The sequence below is a fragment of the Epinephelus fuscoguttatus genome, linkage group LG8 (genome assembly GCF_011397635.1).
Source record: "Epinephelus fuscoguttatus linkage group LG8, E.fuscoguttatus.final_Chr_v1".
Taxonomy (NCBI): Eukaryota; Metazoa; Chordata; class Actinopteri; order Perciformes; family Serranidae; genus Epinephelus; species Epinephelus fuscoguttatus.
In genome coordinates this window covers 45,666,614-45,683,377 of record NC_064759.1, presented here as the reverse complement: position 1 = coordinate 45,683,377, position 16,764 = coordinate 45,666,614, and the positions used below count along the sequence as shown (strand labels likewise).

At 42.1% G+C, this 16,764-nt stretch overlaps 1 protein-coding gene across 1 annotated transcript in view; it reads right to left on the bottom strand.

Moving 5' to 3' along the window:
• Positions 1–16,764, bottom strand: part of kpna5 (karyopherin alpha 5 (importin alpha 6)) — an 86,856-nt gene that overhangs the window by 8,083 nt on the left and 62,009 nt on the right. The window contains exons 10-12 of the mRNA XM_049583179.1: positions 1,167–1,245; positions 925–1,050; positions 710–837 (exon numbers count right to left, since the gene is read on the bottom strand). Coding sequence (XP_049439136.1) covers positions 710–837; positions 925–1,050; positions 1,167–1,245 — 333 coding nt within the window. The remainder of the gene's footprint in view (positions 1–709; positions 838–924; positions 1,051–1,166; positions 1,246–16,764) is intronic.

Here is a 16,764-nt window from a genome sequence, read left to right as displayed (position 1 = left end):
AGCCTCCACTTTTCTCCAGGTGGTTGTGAATGGTGTCTATAGCAGGACCAGTTTAGCATCATTCTGGTACAGTAAGCAAACAGGAGAGGGCTAGGACTGCACCTGTAGCAGACATGATTTGGGACTTGACCAGCTTCCATAAAGCCTTCATGACATGAGATGTGAGAGCAATGGGCCTGTGGTCATTGAGGTCATTGTGGACTGATATAGCTGGAGAAGGACCCCACTGAGGCACTCACCTCAGTGTTTGAGGGTGCTGCCACAGATGCCATCAGGTCTGGCTGCTTTGTTGGTTGTTGGTTGTGGTGGCTTGAGCAGGTTTAGCACATCCTGTCTTAGAGGGTGAGTGTGGTGGGTGCTATGAGGCTTTGCTTGAGCTCTGGCATGTCAGATGCCAGGTCAGGCCTCTCCAAGTGGGTGTAAAACCTATTAAGTTAGTTAGGTAGAGAGGAATCACTGACCCCCTCCACACTCAACGGTCTTCTCTAAGTCTCTGTATTTATAAGTCTCTGGTAGCTGCCATACTGAAACTTCTGCTCATCTTATTGTTGTGCTGGGTTTTAGCCAGGTCAATGGCCTGTTTCACCTTTCTGTTGACCTGTTTTTTTCTCCTCTTCCTATAATCCATCCTAATGTTCCCGATTATCCATAAGGGAACAGTCAAAGTATCAATGTTTGCCTACTTTCAGCACATTGTAGATAAACATACCTTATCTGTGCAGGAGTGCCCCCGGAGGTGGCGTTCGTAATAGCCCACGCTGCCTCTTTCCTTGTGCGGAACTCCGCCTTCTGAAGGATCTCAATCAGCACTGGGAAGACGTTGGCATCAATCACATTCTGGCAAGGCAAGAAATGTTGTCAGCTACACCAGAACAGCAGACGTTCTTCAGATGACACACTGAGCCCAGTTGAAACAACCTGCACCTGGATCTGAGCTCTGTTTCCTGCTGTGATGTTGGACACAGTCCAGCACGCCTCCTTCTTGATAGACTCCTTGGGACTGCTGAGGAGGTGGAGTAAACATGGCAGTGCGGAGCAGTTCAAGATTACCTGAGATGACAGAAATACATACAGAGATCAGATGGCCACATGTAACACTGTGTATGATTCCTCACAAAGACGAAATCATTGTAGAAAGAATGTGTATGCTGTGAGTGACCCTCTACCTGAGTCTGGATGTCATCTCCCGTTACAATGTTGCCTACTGCCCGTAGAGCAGGAGAAACCACCTTATAATCACTGTGCCTATACAAAACACAAAGAAACATTCATGCAGTGTGCAATGTTCAGATTCTTGCAAAAGCTACTGATGGTGACAGTTTTGTCCTGAAATTCAGTTCCTTAGAAGTTGACTGTTTTCACACAAAAATTGAGAAAGTGAAGCTGTTCAATTAAAGACATTCAGCTTTTAAAGTCTTCATCATCTGTGCTCTGCAAGAATCGACTCAAAACCAAACCAAAATCAGTCCAGGTTAGGGCCTTTCCACCGACAAGAACAACAGCAAAAATGAACTGACACAAGTAATTTTAATTCAAGACCTCTGCACTGCAGCCACAAAAAAAAATCTTATCTCTGATTGGATGAACATTTTAGAGGATAATTTTGGTGTATTTCAACCTGACATATTACCCATAAATTAGTTAGTGTGACCCTATGGGTCATGCTAATGTTGTACTCGTCAGCCTCATGGTGGACAGTGGAGCAGCTTAGCTCAATAATAGGGAGGAATTGTGCAATTTGTGATAAAAGCATAAAATTTGGTACACTTATAGCCAAAGGCATTCTGAAAATAATCGGATATGCAGCCATCTTGAATTTTCAATATGCTGGCCATGGCAGCCATTTTTCTGAATGGCCGCCAGCAACAACAGTTGTCTTATGTGGGATTGATACTGAGGACATAATTAAATCTCTTTACTATACCATTGTGAACTGCAGTCTTATTGCTGTCATCTCTGAGAAAGTTAATACACTACTACTAAACTATGACCAGAACCAGTACATTGATTACTGACTCCAGAAAACATGGCGTTACAAAGCAGAGTGTGTTTAGCTGACACTGAACCCCATGCTGAGTTTCACAGCAGTGGTGTCGCCAGTGTGCCCTGGCTGTGTTTTGACATCCACTCAATTACATTTTATTGGAGTTAAATAATTTAATGAAATGAGTGTTCATATTGAATTGTGAGGTAGATGGAAGCTTCAAAGCAATTCTAATGTTCCAATTTCAAATTCTGCATCTAGAAAAATGAGACCAGTCCACCTCACAGCTGAAAACTAGTGGCCATCTTGAATTTTCCATGATGGGGGTGGGTGGGGGTGTATGATAAAGGCAATTCATAATGGTATGGAAAATAAATTTAAAAAATTTGTGTCCTAAATATCAAATTATATCCATCACACATACGAAAACATTTGTTGCTAGTGGCCATTTTGAAAAATGGCTGCCATGGCCTCCATATTGACAATTCAAGATGGTCTCCATATCCAATTATTTTCAGAATGTCTTTGGCTATAAGTGTACCAAATTTCATGCTTTTATCACAAAGTGCACAATTGTTTTGGCTATCTGCCCCACTAAGAGCTTCAGGGGAAACAAGGACGCTTACAAAATAACATATCAGGTCAAGCTTTGCTTGCCTCCTACAGCTTTTCCAAAAGTAAGATTTTTTCATCATCAGTCTTTTCAAAAACTTGTCTCAAAGTATGCATGGGATTACTTGCCAGCTGACCCTGCATTTTCATCCACACACTGGTTCATTCACATGTGTGAGGCTGACTTTCAATGTGGTTATATCTTCTAAGGAAACTCAAAAAGCTAAAGGCGAGGGCTGATTATCCTGTGGATAATAGCCCATAGTGAAACCACTAATATACCACGGCCGTGACCTTTTCACATAAAAATCATAATTTAGCGACATAAAAAACACAGTATTATAGATAATGTTGTGCTCTTCTTGTACAGTGTGTGATTTACACATAAAAAGTCATTATTATTGAATTTTAATACATTTTGAGCTAAAATTCTCATTACCGCAATGAGTCCGTATTCATTGCTATGGATCCTTGATTGCATTTTAGATTGAATAAACAAAAACTTTCACTAAAACAAAATGCATATTGTTTATTATGTCTTGTGGTAAGGTAAAACATAATGCATAATAGTGTTTAATTCTCAAAATTCCTTTTTTTTGCTTAAAAACATGGTGTCCATCAATGCATCCTCCGCAACAATTGTTCAGTTTCTGTAAAGACTACAAGATTCTTTCAATAGTTTTTTATTTTCCCAAGATGCATCACAAAGAGAGGGAGTTTCAAGATGGATACAAGGTATGCTAACTCTCTTCTTTTTTTCACACTTTAAAATTTCTTTCTCCAGCCCTTGTACATGACAAAACTGATTCTCATTACCGCAACATGAGATACTGCTTGTTTGAAAAAAGCTTTGACTATCAATATTAAGGTAAATAAATTCCTAACACGAGCCACATCAATTTTTTTGCCGAGTCATAATGCCTTCACTACTGTTAGCAAAACATGCTAGCTCTTCTCATCCTCCACAACACACTTCTCATATACCACTACACTGTCATGCCTGTTGCAGTAATGGGAATTGTTGTTGCAGTAGTGAGAATTTACCCTTTTTCAAGTGTCTTTATTGTATTTTATTTTATAATCAAATATATTTTATTCTATTTTGGTATTGTAGGAGCATCTAGCGCCACCTATAGGTTTGTGATTATTACACTGGATGTATAGAAGGTGGCAGCACGGTGGTGTGGTGGTTAGCAATGTCGCCTCACAGCAAGAGGGTTGCCGGTTCGATCCCGGGCGTGGGAGCCCTTCTGTGCAGAGTTTGCATGTTCTCCCCGTGTCAGCGTGGGTTCTCTCCGGGCACTCCAGCTTCCTCCCACAGTCCAAAGACATGCAGATTGGGGACTAGGTTAATTGATAACTCTAAATTGTCCGTAGGTGTGAATGTGAGCGTGAATGGTTGTTTGTCTCTATGTGTCAGCCCTGCGATAGTCTGGCAACCTGTCCAGGGTGTACCCTGCCTCTCGCCTGATGTCAGCTGGGATAGGCTCCAGCCCCCCGCGACCCTCAAGAGGATGAAGCGGATAGAAGATGAATGAATGAATGTACAGAAGGTCAAAAGTGGCGCATATGCTGATTTTTACCAAAAGCCAAACAAAATCAGCTAGTGCTATTTTAGCTGGATAGTTTTAGTGACTTTAACACCACCTGCAGGACTACCATTGAATTGATTAAAATATCAACATGATTTCTTTTGCTGATGTATTGCAGGGTTAAAGCTAGCACACTTAATAAAGCTGCAGCTAATGTTATATTAAAAAAACACTGAGACAAAATCTACAGCAACCAAAACTCCTGGAGGAATACAGGAGGAAAAAAAGAGAAAGGTCAGAAAGGTGTCAGAAAAGTTGATAAGCAGGTCTTGTCCTATGTAGCTATTGTTACATTATCTAGCATGTTATTAAATGTTAGCTTTGTTGAACTGAGTCTCATTGGTTATTACACATAATCACTCACCCACTCAAGTCTTAAGTGTGCACTCACTAACTCGCTCACTCACTCAAGCCCTAAGCACTCGCTCACTCAAACATAAGCACTCACCGACTGCTTACTCACTCGCTCAAACATAAGCACTCACTCACTGCTTACTCACTCGCTCAAACATAAGCACTCGCTCGCTCACCCACTCACTCACTCACTCACTCACTGCTTGCTCGGTCACTAACTCACTCACTGCTTGCTCGCTCATTAAATAACTCACTCACTGCTTGCTTGCTCACTAACTCACTCACTAACTGCTTGCTCGCTCATTAACTAACTCACTCACTCGCCCGCTCACTCACTCACTCACTCACTCAAGCCATAAGCACTCTAGGACTGTCAAAATTGCTCAAAAATGATGTTCAAATATTGCTTCTAAAAATAACTCATAGGTTCGAACCATTCAAATTTTTTTTTCGCATTATGTCCACAAGAGGGCAAACTAATACAAGGAAACATACTTCTATATGTATTAATGTATTAATACAAGGAAACATAACTACTTGTAGGTATTTTTATTTCAACATAAATGTCTTAGAAAACATTTACATACCTACACATTAAAACACATAAAACAATTATCTATAACATTACGTTATAAATGACCGCGGACCTCTCGCTCGCCCCCCCTTTCTGACCCGTCAGGCCACACTGCCCGCGGAAGCGCTGCGAATAGCCTCAAAGCGAAACCAGTTTCCTTTCGGCGCCCATGTTAACCGATTGTGTCATCCACACCAGCTGCATCGAATTTAGAATATTCGTTGACAACCCTAAAGCACTCACCTGCTCACTCACTCACTGCTTGCTCACTCACTAACTCACTCACTCCCCCAATCCCAAACTGCTTACTCAAGCACTCACATACTATGATGCGCGCTCTCGCGGAATTCGTTAGTGGTTGAGGGTGTCCCACTGTCGTATTTCAAAGGGTGTGAGGAGTCGCTCACTCCCTTCATGACCACTCAGCGTAAGTGAGCATCTTAGCGGACTTTGTGTAAGTATATTACCCATAGTTCAAAGAATTGGGGTGTCGGTAGCGTGGTGGATAGTGCCGGCACCCCATGTACAGAGGCATTGCCTCGCTGCAGCGGCTGCGGGTTCGAATCCAGCTCGCAGCCCTTTGCTGCATGTCAGTCCCCACTCTCTCTCTGTCTCCCCATTTCACTCTCTGTCCTGTCAATAAAGGCAAAAAGCCCATAAAAATAATCTTTAAAAAAAAAAAAAAAACTTAAACATTGTAATGGGAGACCTGAATTCAAAAATTGGAAAGGATAACAACGACTGGAGAGGAACAATAGGGACCTAAGGACTGGGGCAGATGAATGAGAATGGGCTCCTCTTTGCCAGCTTCTGTGCCCTCAATGAGCTAGTGATAGGAGGCAGTCTCTTCCCACACAAACAAACCCACAAAGCTACCTGGATATCCCCAGACCACCACACCGAAAAACAGACAGACCACATTGCAATAGACAGGAAATGGAGGAGAGTCCTCCTTGATGTCAGAGTTTAGAGGGGCGCTGATATAGACTCTGACCACCATCTTCTCGTGGGAGAACTGGGAATGAAACTGGCAGTGAAGAAGAAAGTCGGGAACAGGGTTCAGAGAAGGTTTGAAATGAGGAAACTGAAGGATAACAAAATAAGACAGGAATGGGAAATCCATCTTCACAACTGGTTCCAAGCCCTAGCAGAAGGAGATAACATAAACAAATATAGCCGCGAGCAGCAATTTGCGGGTTCTAACCTGTTCCACCCCAAACCAGCCACCGTGACAGATTATGAATCATAGTAAAATACCTTTGTCCTCCAGTATGGAGGGGGTAAGTGGCAGTGTAAATATTATGGAATTATGCAGAAGACATTACATGGAGCTTTTTAACTGTGTTAAAAGTGATGTTTTTACTGTTGGCGATGTATCTCATGATAATGTGGTCATAAGGCCTGATGATAAAAGTTACGCAATTGGGAAATTGGCTTTAAACAAATCCTGTGGCCTTCATCTGATCTCTGCAGAGCATTTGAAATTTTCATTTTCAAGAATGAATGAATGAGTGAATGAATGAAGTAGAAAATTTCACATGAAATTTTGAGTGTGCCTGATGCTCGCTGCCAACTAGTATCCCCATACCAATATGCTAATTATTAATAGCAGTAAATGTATCACTGTGTGTCTGTGTGTGTGTGCATGCCTGAATGTGTGTATGTTCACGTGCTGTCGCGCGTTTGTGTATGTGTGAGTCTGTTTGTCTGTCTGTGTGTATGTCCACTTACAGATAGAAAAAACAGCTTAACTTAACAGCTAAAAAAGACTGCAGTCTAAAATGTCCAAGATGGACACAGAAAGACAGAGACAGACAGACCCAGACAGGTAGACTGACACATATGTAATTACCTCTGTATGATGAGGCTTTAACTGCAAAGAAGTCAGGTTGCTGAAATATTCAAATTTGACTGTGCTGTGACACACAGACGATTGGCCGAACGGCTGGAGTTGATTCAGCCAATCACCAGTTGGCAATGGCACAGTCAAATTTAAATACACCAAGAAAAGGCAGAAACTGAGCCAAAAGTTCCTCTCAAACTCCAACTGTTTAATGAAAACCGTAAGTGCTGCAGCTACAAAAAGCACACCGTGAGCGAGAAGACAGGATGCGGATCACAAAGGTGTAAATTTTATTTCGGTGGTGTGAAAAATGAGGCCAGAGCCATGATGGACATAAGCGGAATGGTCTGCTTTCTTCCAGAAATTTGGGCTCTCACTTAACATGGGAGTGAAAGGGGCAGTTGGTTGGACTTGTTGTCCTTTTAGACCACTTGCAGCCAAAACCCTAAATCCATTTTCTTCAGCGGTCGCACCTCTGCGCATCGAACGGCTTTTCCTACAATTTGGTGTACAATTTGTGTATGTAGAGTCAACGATGTGGCCGCACCAGTGAGTTTAAGAGAAAATTTCTTGATGATTTCAGAGGTGCTGTGCACTCTAGCGATGACATCACCCACTCTAACTCTTAACATTCCACGCAATACACACCCATTATAAATTCTGAGAAGGGCTGAAAATTTCATGATTTTTAAACAGCTGGTGTAGAAAAACTAAAAGAGATATGGAAAATATGAATCAGTCACTGAAAGTCGATGGCAATGTCAACATTTCAGAGTTAGAATGGAGTTTCTACGTGAATGTATGAGTTTGTGAAGTGTGGGTGAAGATGAGTGAGTTTGAAGGATTTTCTCATTGACTTCCATTATAACCAAGTCCAAAATGCTGAATATTTTGGAAAGTGTGAATGGGTTTGAAAAGTTGAATCATATGTAAAAAGTCAAGGAATTGCTGAATATTTTCCAGTTTGAATGGAGTTTCTAGCTGAAAGTATGAATCGGTAGTTACCGTTTGAAATTTTGTGATTTTTGAAGATTCCGTAATTCATTTTCAATGGGAAAACGGTTTGGGAAAAAAAACGGGAATATCTGGGAATGGCGGTGGCACCCCCTATGTGCCAATCTCAAAATCTTTTTTTGGGTGTGTTCTTGGTCCCCTTCTGATGACATTAACCCAGTTTTGTGACGATGGGAAAAACGGTTAACATTTTACAGCCGATATTCGCTAAGCCCCGCCCTTTCCAAGGACACTTTGTGTGACGGCAGCCGTGTTTTTTGTCTGATCTTGCTCATTTATAATAGAAATGAGTGTCTCGGTCCCCCGATGCCTCATACCAAGTTTGGTGTTGATAGCACAAATATTTCAAAAGCTTATTCATTTTACTGTTTTTAACATTATTAAAATTAGCAAAAATTCTGTAAGGGCGGCAATCATGGTGCAAGAGGCTTTTTTGTAGAGGACTATCAGAAGGATGTGTGTGTAAAGTTTCAAGTCAATAGCACTTGTGGCGGGCAGAGCCTTTCAAGCTTTACACTCTATGTTATAGCGCCCCCATAAGGCCAATTGGGACCAAATTTTTTGAGCAGTATTTGGATGTCATTTATAGTCCATGTACCACGTTTCATGTCCCTAGGTCCTTCCAGCTGGTCATAAATTAATAAAACGCAAATTATGACGGTTGATGATGAATAGACCACGCCCACTTTCACCTATCAACATGGCAATCAAGATATTAGTTAATAGCCACCCCGAGAGCATGCATAACAAATTTGGTGAAATTCCATCCAATGGTCTTTGAGATACAGATGTGTGGCATTTATAGCGCCCCCTATAGGCTGAGCTCAAAATGCTTTGGTAGGCAGCTTCCAAGTCTCATTGTGGACCTACCCACCAAGTTTGGTGATGATAGGTCAAAAGGTGTGGGAGTTATGGCCAATCAATTCTAAGCTCCGCCCAGAGCGAAGATTCATTTGTCCATGGCGGCCATGTTTTTTGTCCAATCTGGCTCATTTGTAATAGAAATGTGTCTTGTCATCCCCGAAAGCCGTGTACCAACTTTGGTGTTGATGGAGTCAAAATTGTAAAAGTTTATGTCATTGTACTGTTTTTCAAATTATGCAAATTAGCAAAAATTCTGTAAGGGCGGCATTCATGGTGCAAGAGGCTTTTTTGTAGAGGACTATCAGGAGGATGTGTGTGTAAAATTTCAAGTCAATAGCCCTTGTGGTGCGGCGGGCAGAGCCTTTCAAGCTTTACACTCTATGTTATAGCGCCCCCATAAGGCCGATTGGGACCAAATTTTTTGAGCAGTATTTGGATGTCATTTATAGTCCATGTACCACGTTTCATGTCCCTAGGTCCTTCCAGCTGGTCATAAATTAATAAAACGCAAATTATGATGGTTAATGACGAATAGGCCACGCCCACTTTCACCTATCAACATGGCAATCAAGATATTAGTTAATAGCCACCCCTAGAGCATGCATACCAAATTTGGTGAAATTCCATCCAATGGTCTTTCAGATACAGATGTGTGGCATTTATAGCGCCCCCTATAGGCTGAGCTCAAAATGCTTTGGTAGGCAGCTTCCAAGTCTCATTGTGGACCTACCCACCAAGTTTGGTGATGATAGGTCAAAGGGTGTGGGAGTTATGGCCAATCAATTCTAACCTCTGCCCACAGCCAAGATTCATTGGTCCGTGGCGGCCACGTTTTTTGACCAATCTGGCTCATTTTTAATAGAAATGTGTCTTGTCATCCCCCAAAGCCGTGTACCAAATTTGGTGTTGATGGAGTAAAAATTGTAAAAGTTTATGTCATTTTACTGTTTTTCAATTTATGCAAATTAGCAAAAAATCTAGTCAGGCGGAGCTTAATGGTCCTTGAGGCTTTTTTGTAGAGCACATTGAGCTGGACCTGTGTGTCAAATTTCAAGTCAATCAGACTTATGGTGTGAGGGGCGTGGCCTCCCAAAAAAGTCATTTTTAAGCCTTAATTACAGCGCCACCATGTGGCCGACTGGGCTCATATTTTAATAAAAGTTGATGCACATCATTTCCAATCATTGGGCCAAGTTTCAGGTTTCTGGCTCATTCCAGCTCACGGGAATTTGAGCTCAAGCGGCAGACAACAACAACAAAAAAAAAAAAATAAATAAACCGGTACAATTTTAGAAGGGTTCTACCCCTTCGGGGTTAGAACCCTAATAATAATAAACCGGTACAATCTTAGAAGGGTTCTACCCCTTCGGGGTTAGAACCCTAAATATAGCCGCGAGCGGCAATCTGCGGGTTCTAACCTGTTCCGCCCCAAACCAGCCACCATGACCCTCACCACCCACCGTGACCCTCATCTGCCGTAGTGCAAGCCGTGCCCCACTCTGTCCCTGAAAGCTCCAAGCAATACATACTCTTTCCAAGTCACACATTTCTTGAAATCGGGTTTTCAGCTAGCCTACATGCTAATAACATTTGTGGTATACTTTCACATAGAGACTCCATTTGAACATCAAAACATAAATTGAAATTTTACCTGTTGATGCGTATTTCAAAGTTTCAATAGGTATTTTAAAGTTTTAGCAATCACAGTTCCATGATCATGATAATTTTGGGAGAAATCTGGAGATAATTATAGCGCCCCCATGAGGCCGATTGGGACCAAATTTTTTGAGCAGTAGTTGGATGGCATTTATTGTCCATGTACCACGTTTCACGTCCCTAGGTCCTTCCAGCTGGTCATAAATTAATAAAACGCAAATTATGACGGTTAATGACGAATAGGCCACGCCCACTTTCATCTAGCAACATGGCACTCAAGATATTAGTTAATAGCCACTCCTAGAGCATGCATACCAAATTTGGTGAAATTCCATCCAATGGTCTTTGAGATACAGATGTGTGGCATTTATAGCGCCCCCTATAGGCTGAGCTCAAAATGCTTTGGTAGGCAGCTTCCAAGTCTCATTGTGGACCCACCCACCAAGTTTGGTGATGATAGGTCAAAGGGTGTGGGAGTTATGGCCAATCAATTCTAAGCTCCGCCCACAGCCAAGATTCATTGGTCCGTGGCGGCCATGTTTTTTGACCAATCGGGCTTATTTGTAATAGAAATGTGTCTTGTCATCCCCCAAAGCCGTGTACCAAATTTGGTGTTGATGGAGTCAAAATTGTAAAAGTTTATGTCACTTTACTGTTTTTCAATTTATGCAAATTAGCAAAAAATCTAGTCAGGCGGAGCTTAATGGTCCTTGAGGCTTTTTTGTAGAGCACATTGAGCTGGACCTGTGTATCAAATTTCAAGTCAATCAGACTTATGGTGTGAGGGGCGTGGCCTCCCAAAAAAGTCATTTTTAAGCCTTAATTACAGCGCCACCATGTGGCCGACTGGGCTCATATTTTAATAAAAGTTGATGCACATCATTTCCAATCATTGGGTCAAGTTTCAGGTTTCTGGCTCATTCCAGCTCACGGGAATTTGAGCTCAAGCGGCAGACAACAAAAAATAATAATAAATATAGCCGCGAGCGGCAATCTGCGGGTTCTAACCTGTTCCGCCCCAAACCAGCCACCGTGACCCTCACCACCCACCGTGACCCTCATCTGCTGTAGTGCAAGACGTTCTCCCCTCTGTCCCTGACAGCTCCAAGCAATACATACTCTTTCCAAGTCACACATTTCTTGAAATCGGGTTTTCAGCTAGCCTACATGCTAATAACATTTGTGGTATACTTTCACATAGAGACTCCATTTGAACATCAAAACATAAATTGAAATTTCGCCTATTGATGCATATTTCAAAGTTTCAATAGGTATTTTAATGTTTAAGCAATCACAGTTCCATGATCATGATAATTTTGGGAGAAATCTGGAGACAATTATAGCGCCCCCATAAGGCCGATTGGGACCAAATTTTTTGAGCAGTATTTGGATGTCATTTATAGTCCATGTACCACGTTTCATGTCCCTAGGTCCTTCCAGCTGGTCATAAATTAATAAAACGCAAATTATGACGGTTAATGACTAATAGGCCACGCCCACTTTCACCTATCAACATGGCACTCAAGATATTAGTTAATAGCCACCCCGAGAGCATGCATAACAAATTTGGTGAAATTCCATCCAATGGTCTTTGAGACACAGATGTTTGGCATTTATAGCGCCCCCTATAGGCTGAGCTAAAAATGCTTTGGTAGGCAGCTTCCAAGTCTCATTGTGGACCTACCCACCAAGTTTGGTGATGATAGGCCAAAGGGTGTGGGAGTTATGGCCAATCAATTCTAAGCTCCGCCCACAGCCAAGATTCATTGGTCCGTGGCGGCCATGTTTTTTGACCAATCTGGCTCATTTGTAATAGAAATGTGTCTTGTCATCCCCCAAAGCCGTGTACCAACTTTGGTGTTGATGGAGTCAAAATTGTAAAAGTTTATGTTATTTTACTGTTTTTCAAATTATGCAAATTAGCAAAAATTCTGTAAGGGCGGCATTCATGGTGCAAGAGGCTTTTTTGTAGAGGACTATCAGGAGGATGTGTGTGTAAAATTTCAAGTCAATAGCCCTTGTGGTGCGGCGGGCAGAGTCTTTCAAACTTTACACTCTATGTTATAGCGCCCCCATAAGGCCGATTGGGACCAAATTTTTTGAGCAGTATTTGGATGTCATTTATAGTCCATGTACCACGTTTCATGTCCCTAGGTCCTTCCAGCTGGTCATAAATTAATAAAACGCAAATTATGACGGTTAATGACAAATAGGCCACGCCCACTTTCACCTATCAACATGGCAATCAAGATATTAGTTAATAGCCACCCCTAGAGCATGCATACCAAATTTGGTGAAATTCCATCCAATGGTCTTTCAGATACAGATGTGTGGCATTTATAGCGCCCCCTATAGGCTGAGCTCAAAATGCTTTGGTAGGCAGCTTCCAAGTCTCATTGTGGACCTACCCACCAAGTTTGGTGATGATAGGTCAAAGGGTGTGGGAGTTATGGCCAATCAATTCTAAGCTCCGCCCACAGCCAAGATTCATTGGTCCGTGGCGGCCACGTTTTTTGACCAATCTGGCTCATTTGTAATAGAAATGTGTCTTGTCATCCCCCAAAGCCGTGTACCAAATTTGGTGTTGATGGAGTAAAAATTGTAAAAGTTTATGTCATTTTACTGTTTTTCAATTTATGCAAATTAGCAAAAAATCTAGTCAGGCGGAGCTTAATGGTCCTTGAGGCTTTTTTGTAGAGCACATTGAGCTGGACCTGTGTGTCAAATTTCAAGTCAATCAGACTTATGGTGTGAGGGGCGTGGCCTCCCAAAAAAGTCATTTTTAAGCCTTAATTACAGCGCCACCATGTGGCCGACTGGGCTCATATTTTAATAAAAGTTGATGCACATCATTTCCAATCATTGGGCCAAGTTTCAGGTTTCTGGCTCATTCCAGCTCACGGGAATTTGAGTTCAAGCGGCAGACAACAAAAAATAATAATAATAAATATAGCCGCGAGCGGCAATTTGCGGGTTCTAACCTGTTTCGCCCCAAACCAGCCACCGTGACCCTCACCACCCACCGTGACCCTCGTCTGCCGAAGTGCAAGACGTTCCCCACTCTGTCCCTGAAAGCTCCAAGCAATACATACTCTTTCCAAGTCACACATTTCTTGAAATCGGGTTTTCAGCTCGCCTACATGCTAATCAAATCAAATTTAAAGCTGCTGGCTAAAGCTAAACGTAGATTCAGTAAGATTGTTATTCACGGCGGCAATGACACCCGGTTACGCCAATCGGAGGTCACTAAAATTAATATTGCTTCGGTGTGTGAATACGCAAAAACGATGTCGGACTCCGTAGTTTTCTCTGGACCCCTCCCAAATCTGACCAGTGATGACATGTTTAGCCGCATGTCATCATTTAACCGCTGGCTGTCCAGGTGGTGTCCAGCAAACGATGTGGGTTTTGTTAATAATTGGCAAACTTTCTGTGGAAAACCTGGTCTTATTAGGAGAGACGGCATTCATCCCACTTTGGATGGAGCTGCTCTCATTTCTAGGAACCTGGCAAACTTTATTAGTAATTTAAATCCCTGACAACCCAGAGTTGAGACCAGGACTCGGAGACGCAGTCCTAAACGCCTCTCTGAGCTTCTAGTTTAGTTACCCAGCCATAGTTTTAATAGTTTTATACAAACGGTGTCTGTCCCCCAACCGCCTAAATGATCTAAATCTAAAATTAAACAAAGAGGAGTTGTGCATAACAACCTCATAAAAATTAAAACCTCTTCTGTGACAGAAAGACAAAACAGGAGAATTAAATGCGGACTGTTAAATATCAGGTCTCTATCGTCTAAAGCAGTGTTAGTAAGCGAATTAATATCAGATAATCATATTGATTTACTCAGTCTCACTGAAACCTGGCTGTGTCAAGATGAATATGTCAGTCTAAATGAGCCCACGTCTCCCAGTCATAATAATACCCACATTCCTCGAGGCAGCGGCCGAGGAGGGGGAGTTGCAGCCATTTTTAACTCTAGCCTGTTAATCAGCCCTAAACCTAAACTAGATTATAATTCATTTGAAAGCCTCGTTCTTAGTCTTTTACATCCGACCTGGAAAACCTCGCAGCCACTTTTATTTGTTATAGTGTACCGTGCTCCTGGCCCATATTCTGAATTTGTATCTGAATTCTCAGAGTTTTTATCCAGTTTAGTTCTTAAATCAGATAACGTTATTATTGTAGGCGATTTTAACATTCATGTCGACGTTGATAATGACTCCCTGGCTACCGCGTTTATCTCATTATTAGACTCCATTGGCTTCAGTCAGGGTGTACATGAACCTACTCATTGTTTTAACCATACCCTCGATCTAGTTCTGACGTATGGAATTGAAACTAATAACCTAAAAGTCTTTCCACAGAATCCCTCGCTATCGGATCATTATCTGATTACTTTTGATTTCTTTTTACTCGATTACACGCCACTCAGCAACAGTTAATATACTAGATGTTTATCAGATAGTGCTGTCGCAAAACTTAAGGAAAAGATTACTTCGTTAAATTCAATACCAATACCTTCAGTAACAGAGGTTTCCCGTGCCGACTTTAACCTCTCCCGAATTGATCATTTTGTTGATAGCACCGTAGGCTCGCTACGAACAACGCCGACTCTGTAGCTCCTCTTAAAAAGAAGTTAAAAGCAAAGAAAGTTCGCTCCTTGGTATAACTCTCAAACCCGTAAGTTAAAACAAATATCGCGAAAATTTGAAAGGAATTGGCGATTAACCAAACTGGAAGAATCTCGTTTAATCTGGACAGACAGTCTCAAAACTTATAAGAGGGGCCTCCGCAATGCCAGAGCAAACTATTACTCAGCTCTAATAGAAGACAATAAGAACAACCCCAGGTTCCTTTTCAGCACTGTAGCCAGGCTGACTGAGAGTCAAAGCTCTATTGAGCCTTGTATTCCCTTAGCCCTTAGCAGTAATGATTTTATGAGCTTTTTTAATGACAAAATTCTAACTATTAGAGGCAAAATTCATGACCTCCTGCCCTTAGATAGTACCTATCTAACCTCAAACACAGCTGTAAAATCTAATATACAGTACAGGCCAAAAGTTTGGACACACCTTCTCATTCAATGCGTTTTCTTTATTTTCATGACTATTTACATTGTAGATTCTCACTGAAGGCATCAAAACTATGAATGAACACATGTGGAGTTATGTACTTAACAAAAAAAGGTGAAATAACTGAAAACATGTTTTATATTCTAGTTTCTTCAAAATAGCCATCCTTTGGTCTAATTACTGCTTTGCACACTCTTGGCATTCTCTCAATGAGCTTCAAGAGGTAGTCACCTGAAATGGTTTTCCAACAGTCTTGAAGGAGTTCCCAGAGGTGTTTAGCACTTGTTGGCCCCTTTGCCTTCACTCTGCGGTCCAGCTCACCCCAAACCATCTCGATTGGGTTCAGGTCCGGTGACTGTGGAGGCCAGGTCATCTGCTGCAGCACTCCATCACTCTCCTTCTTGGTCAAATAGCCCTTACACAGCCTGGAGGTGTGTTTGGGGTCATTGTCCTGTTGAAAAATAAATGACTGTCCAACTAAACGCAAACCGGATGGGATGGCATGTCGCTGCAGGATGCTGTGGTAGCCATGCTGGTTCAGTGTGCCTTCAATTTTGAATAAATCTCCAACAGTGTCACCAGCAAAACACCCCCACACCATCACACCTGCTCCTCCTCCATGCTTCACAGTGGGAACCAGGCATGTGGAATCCATCCGTTCACCTTTTCTGCGTCTCACAAAGACACGGCGGTTGGAACCAAAGATCTCAAATTTGGACTCATCAGACCAAAGCACAGATTTCCACTGGTCTAATGTCCATTCCTTGTATTTCTTGGCCCAAACAAATCTCTTCTGCTTGTTGCCTCTCCTTAGCAGTGGTTTCCTAGCAGCTATTTGACCATGAAGGCCTGATTCGCGCAGTCTCCTCTTAACAGTTGTTCTAGAGATGGGTCTGCTGCTAGAACTCTGTGTGGCATTCATCTGGTCTCTGATCTGAGCTGCTGTTAACTTGCCATTTCTGAGGCTGGTGACTCGGATGAACTTATCCTCAGAAGCAGAGGTGACTCTTGGTCTTCCTTTCCTGGGTCGGTCCTCATGTGTGCCAGTTTCGTTGTAGCGCTTGATGGTTTTTGCGACTCCACGTGGGGACACATTTAAAGTTTTTGCAATTTCCGGACTGACTGACCTTCATTTCTTAAAGTAATGATGGCCACTCGTTTTTCTTTAGTTAGCTGATTGGTTCTTGCCATAATAT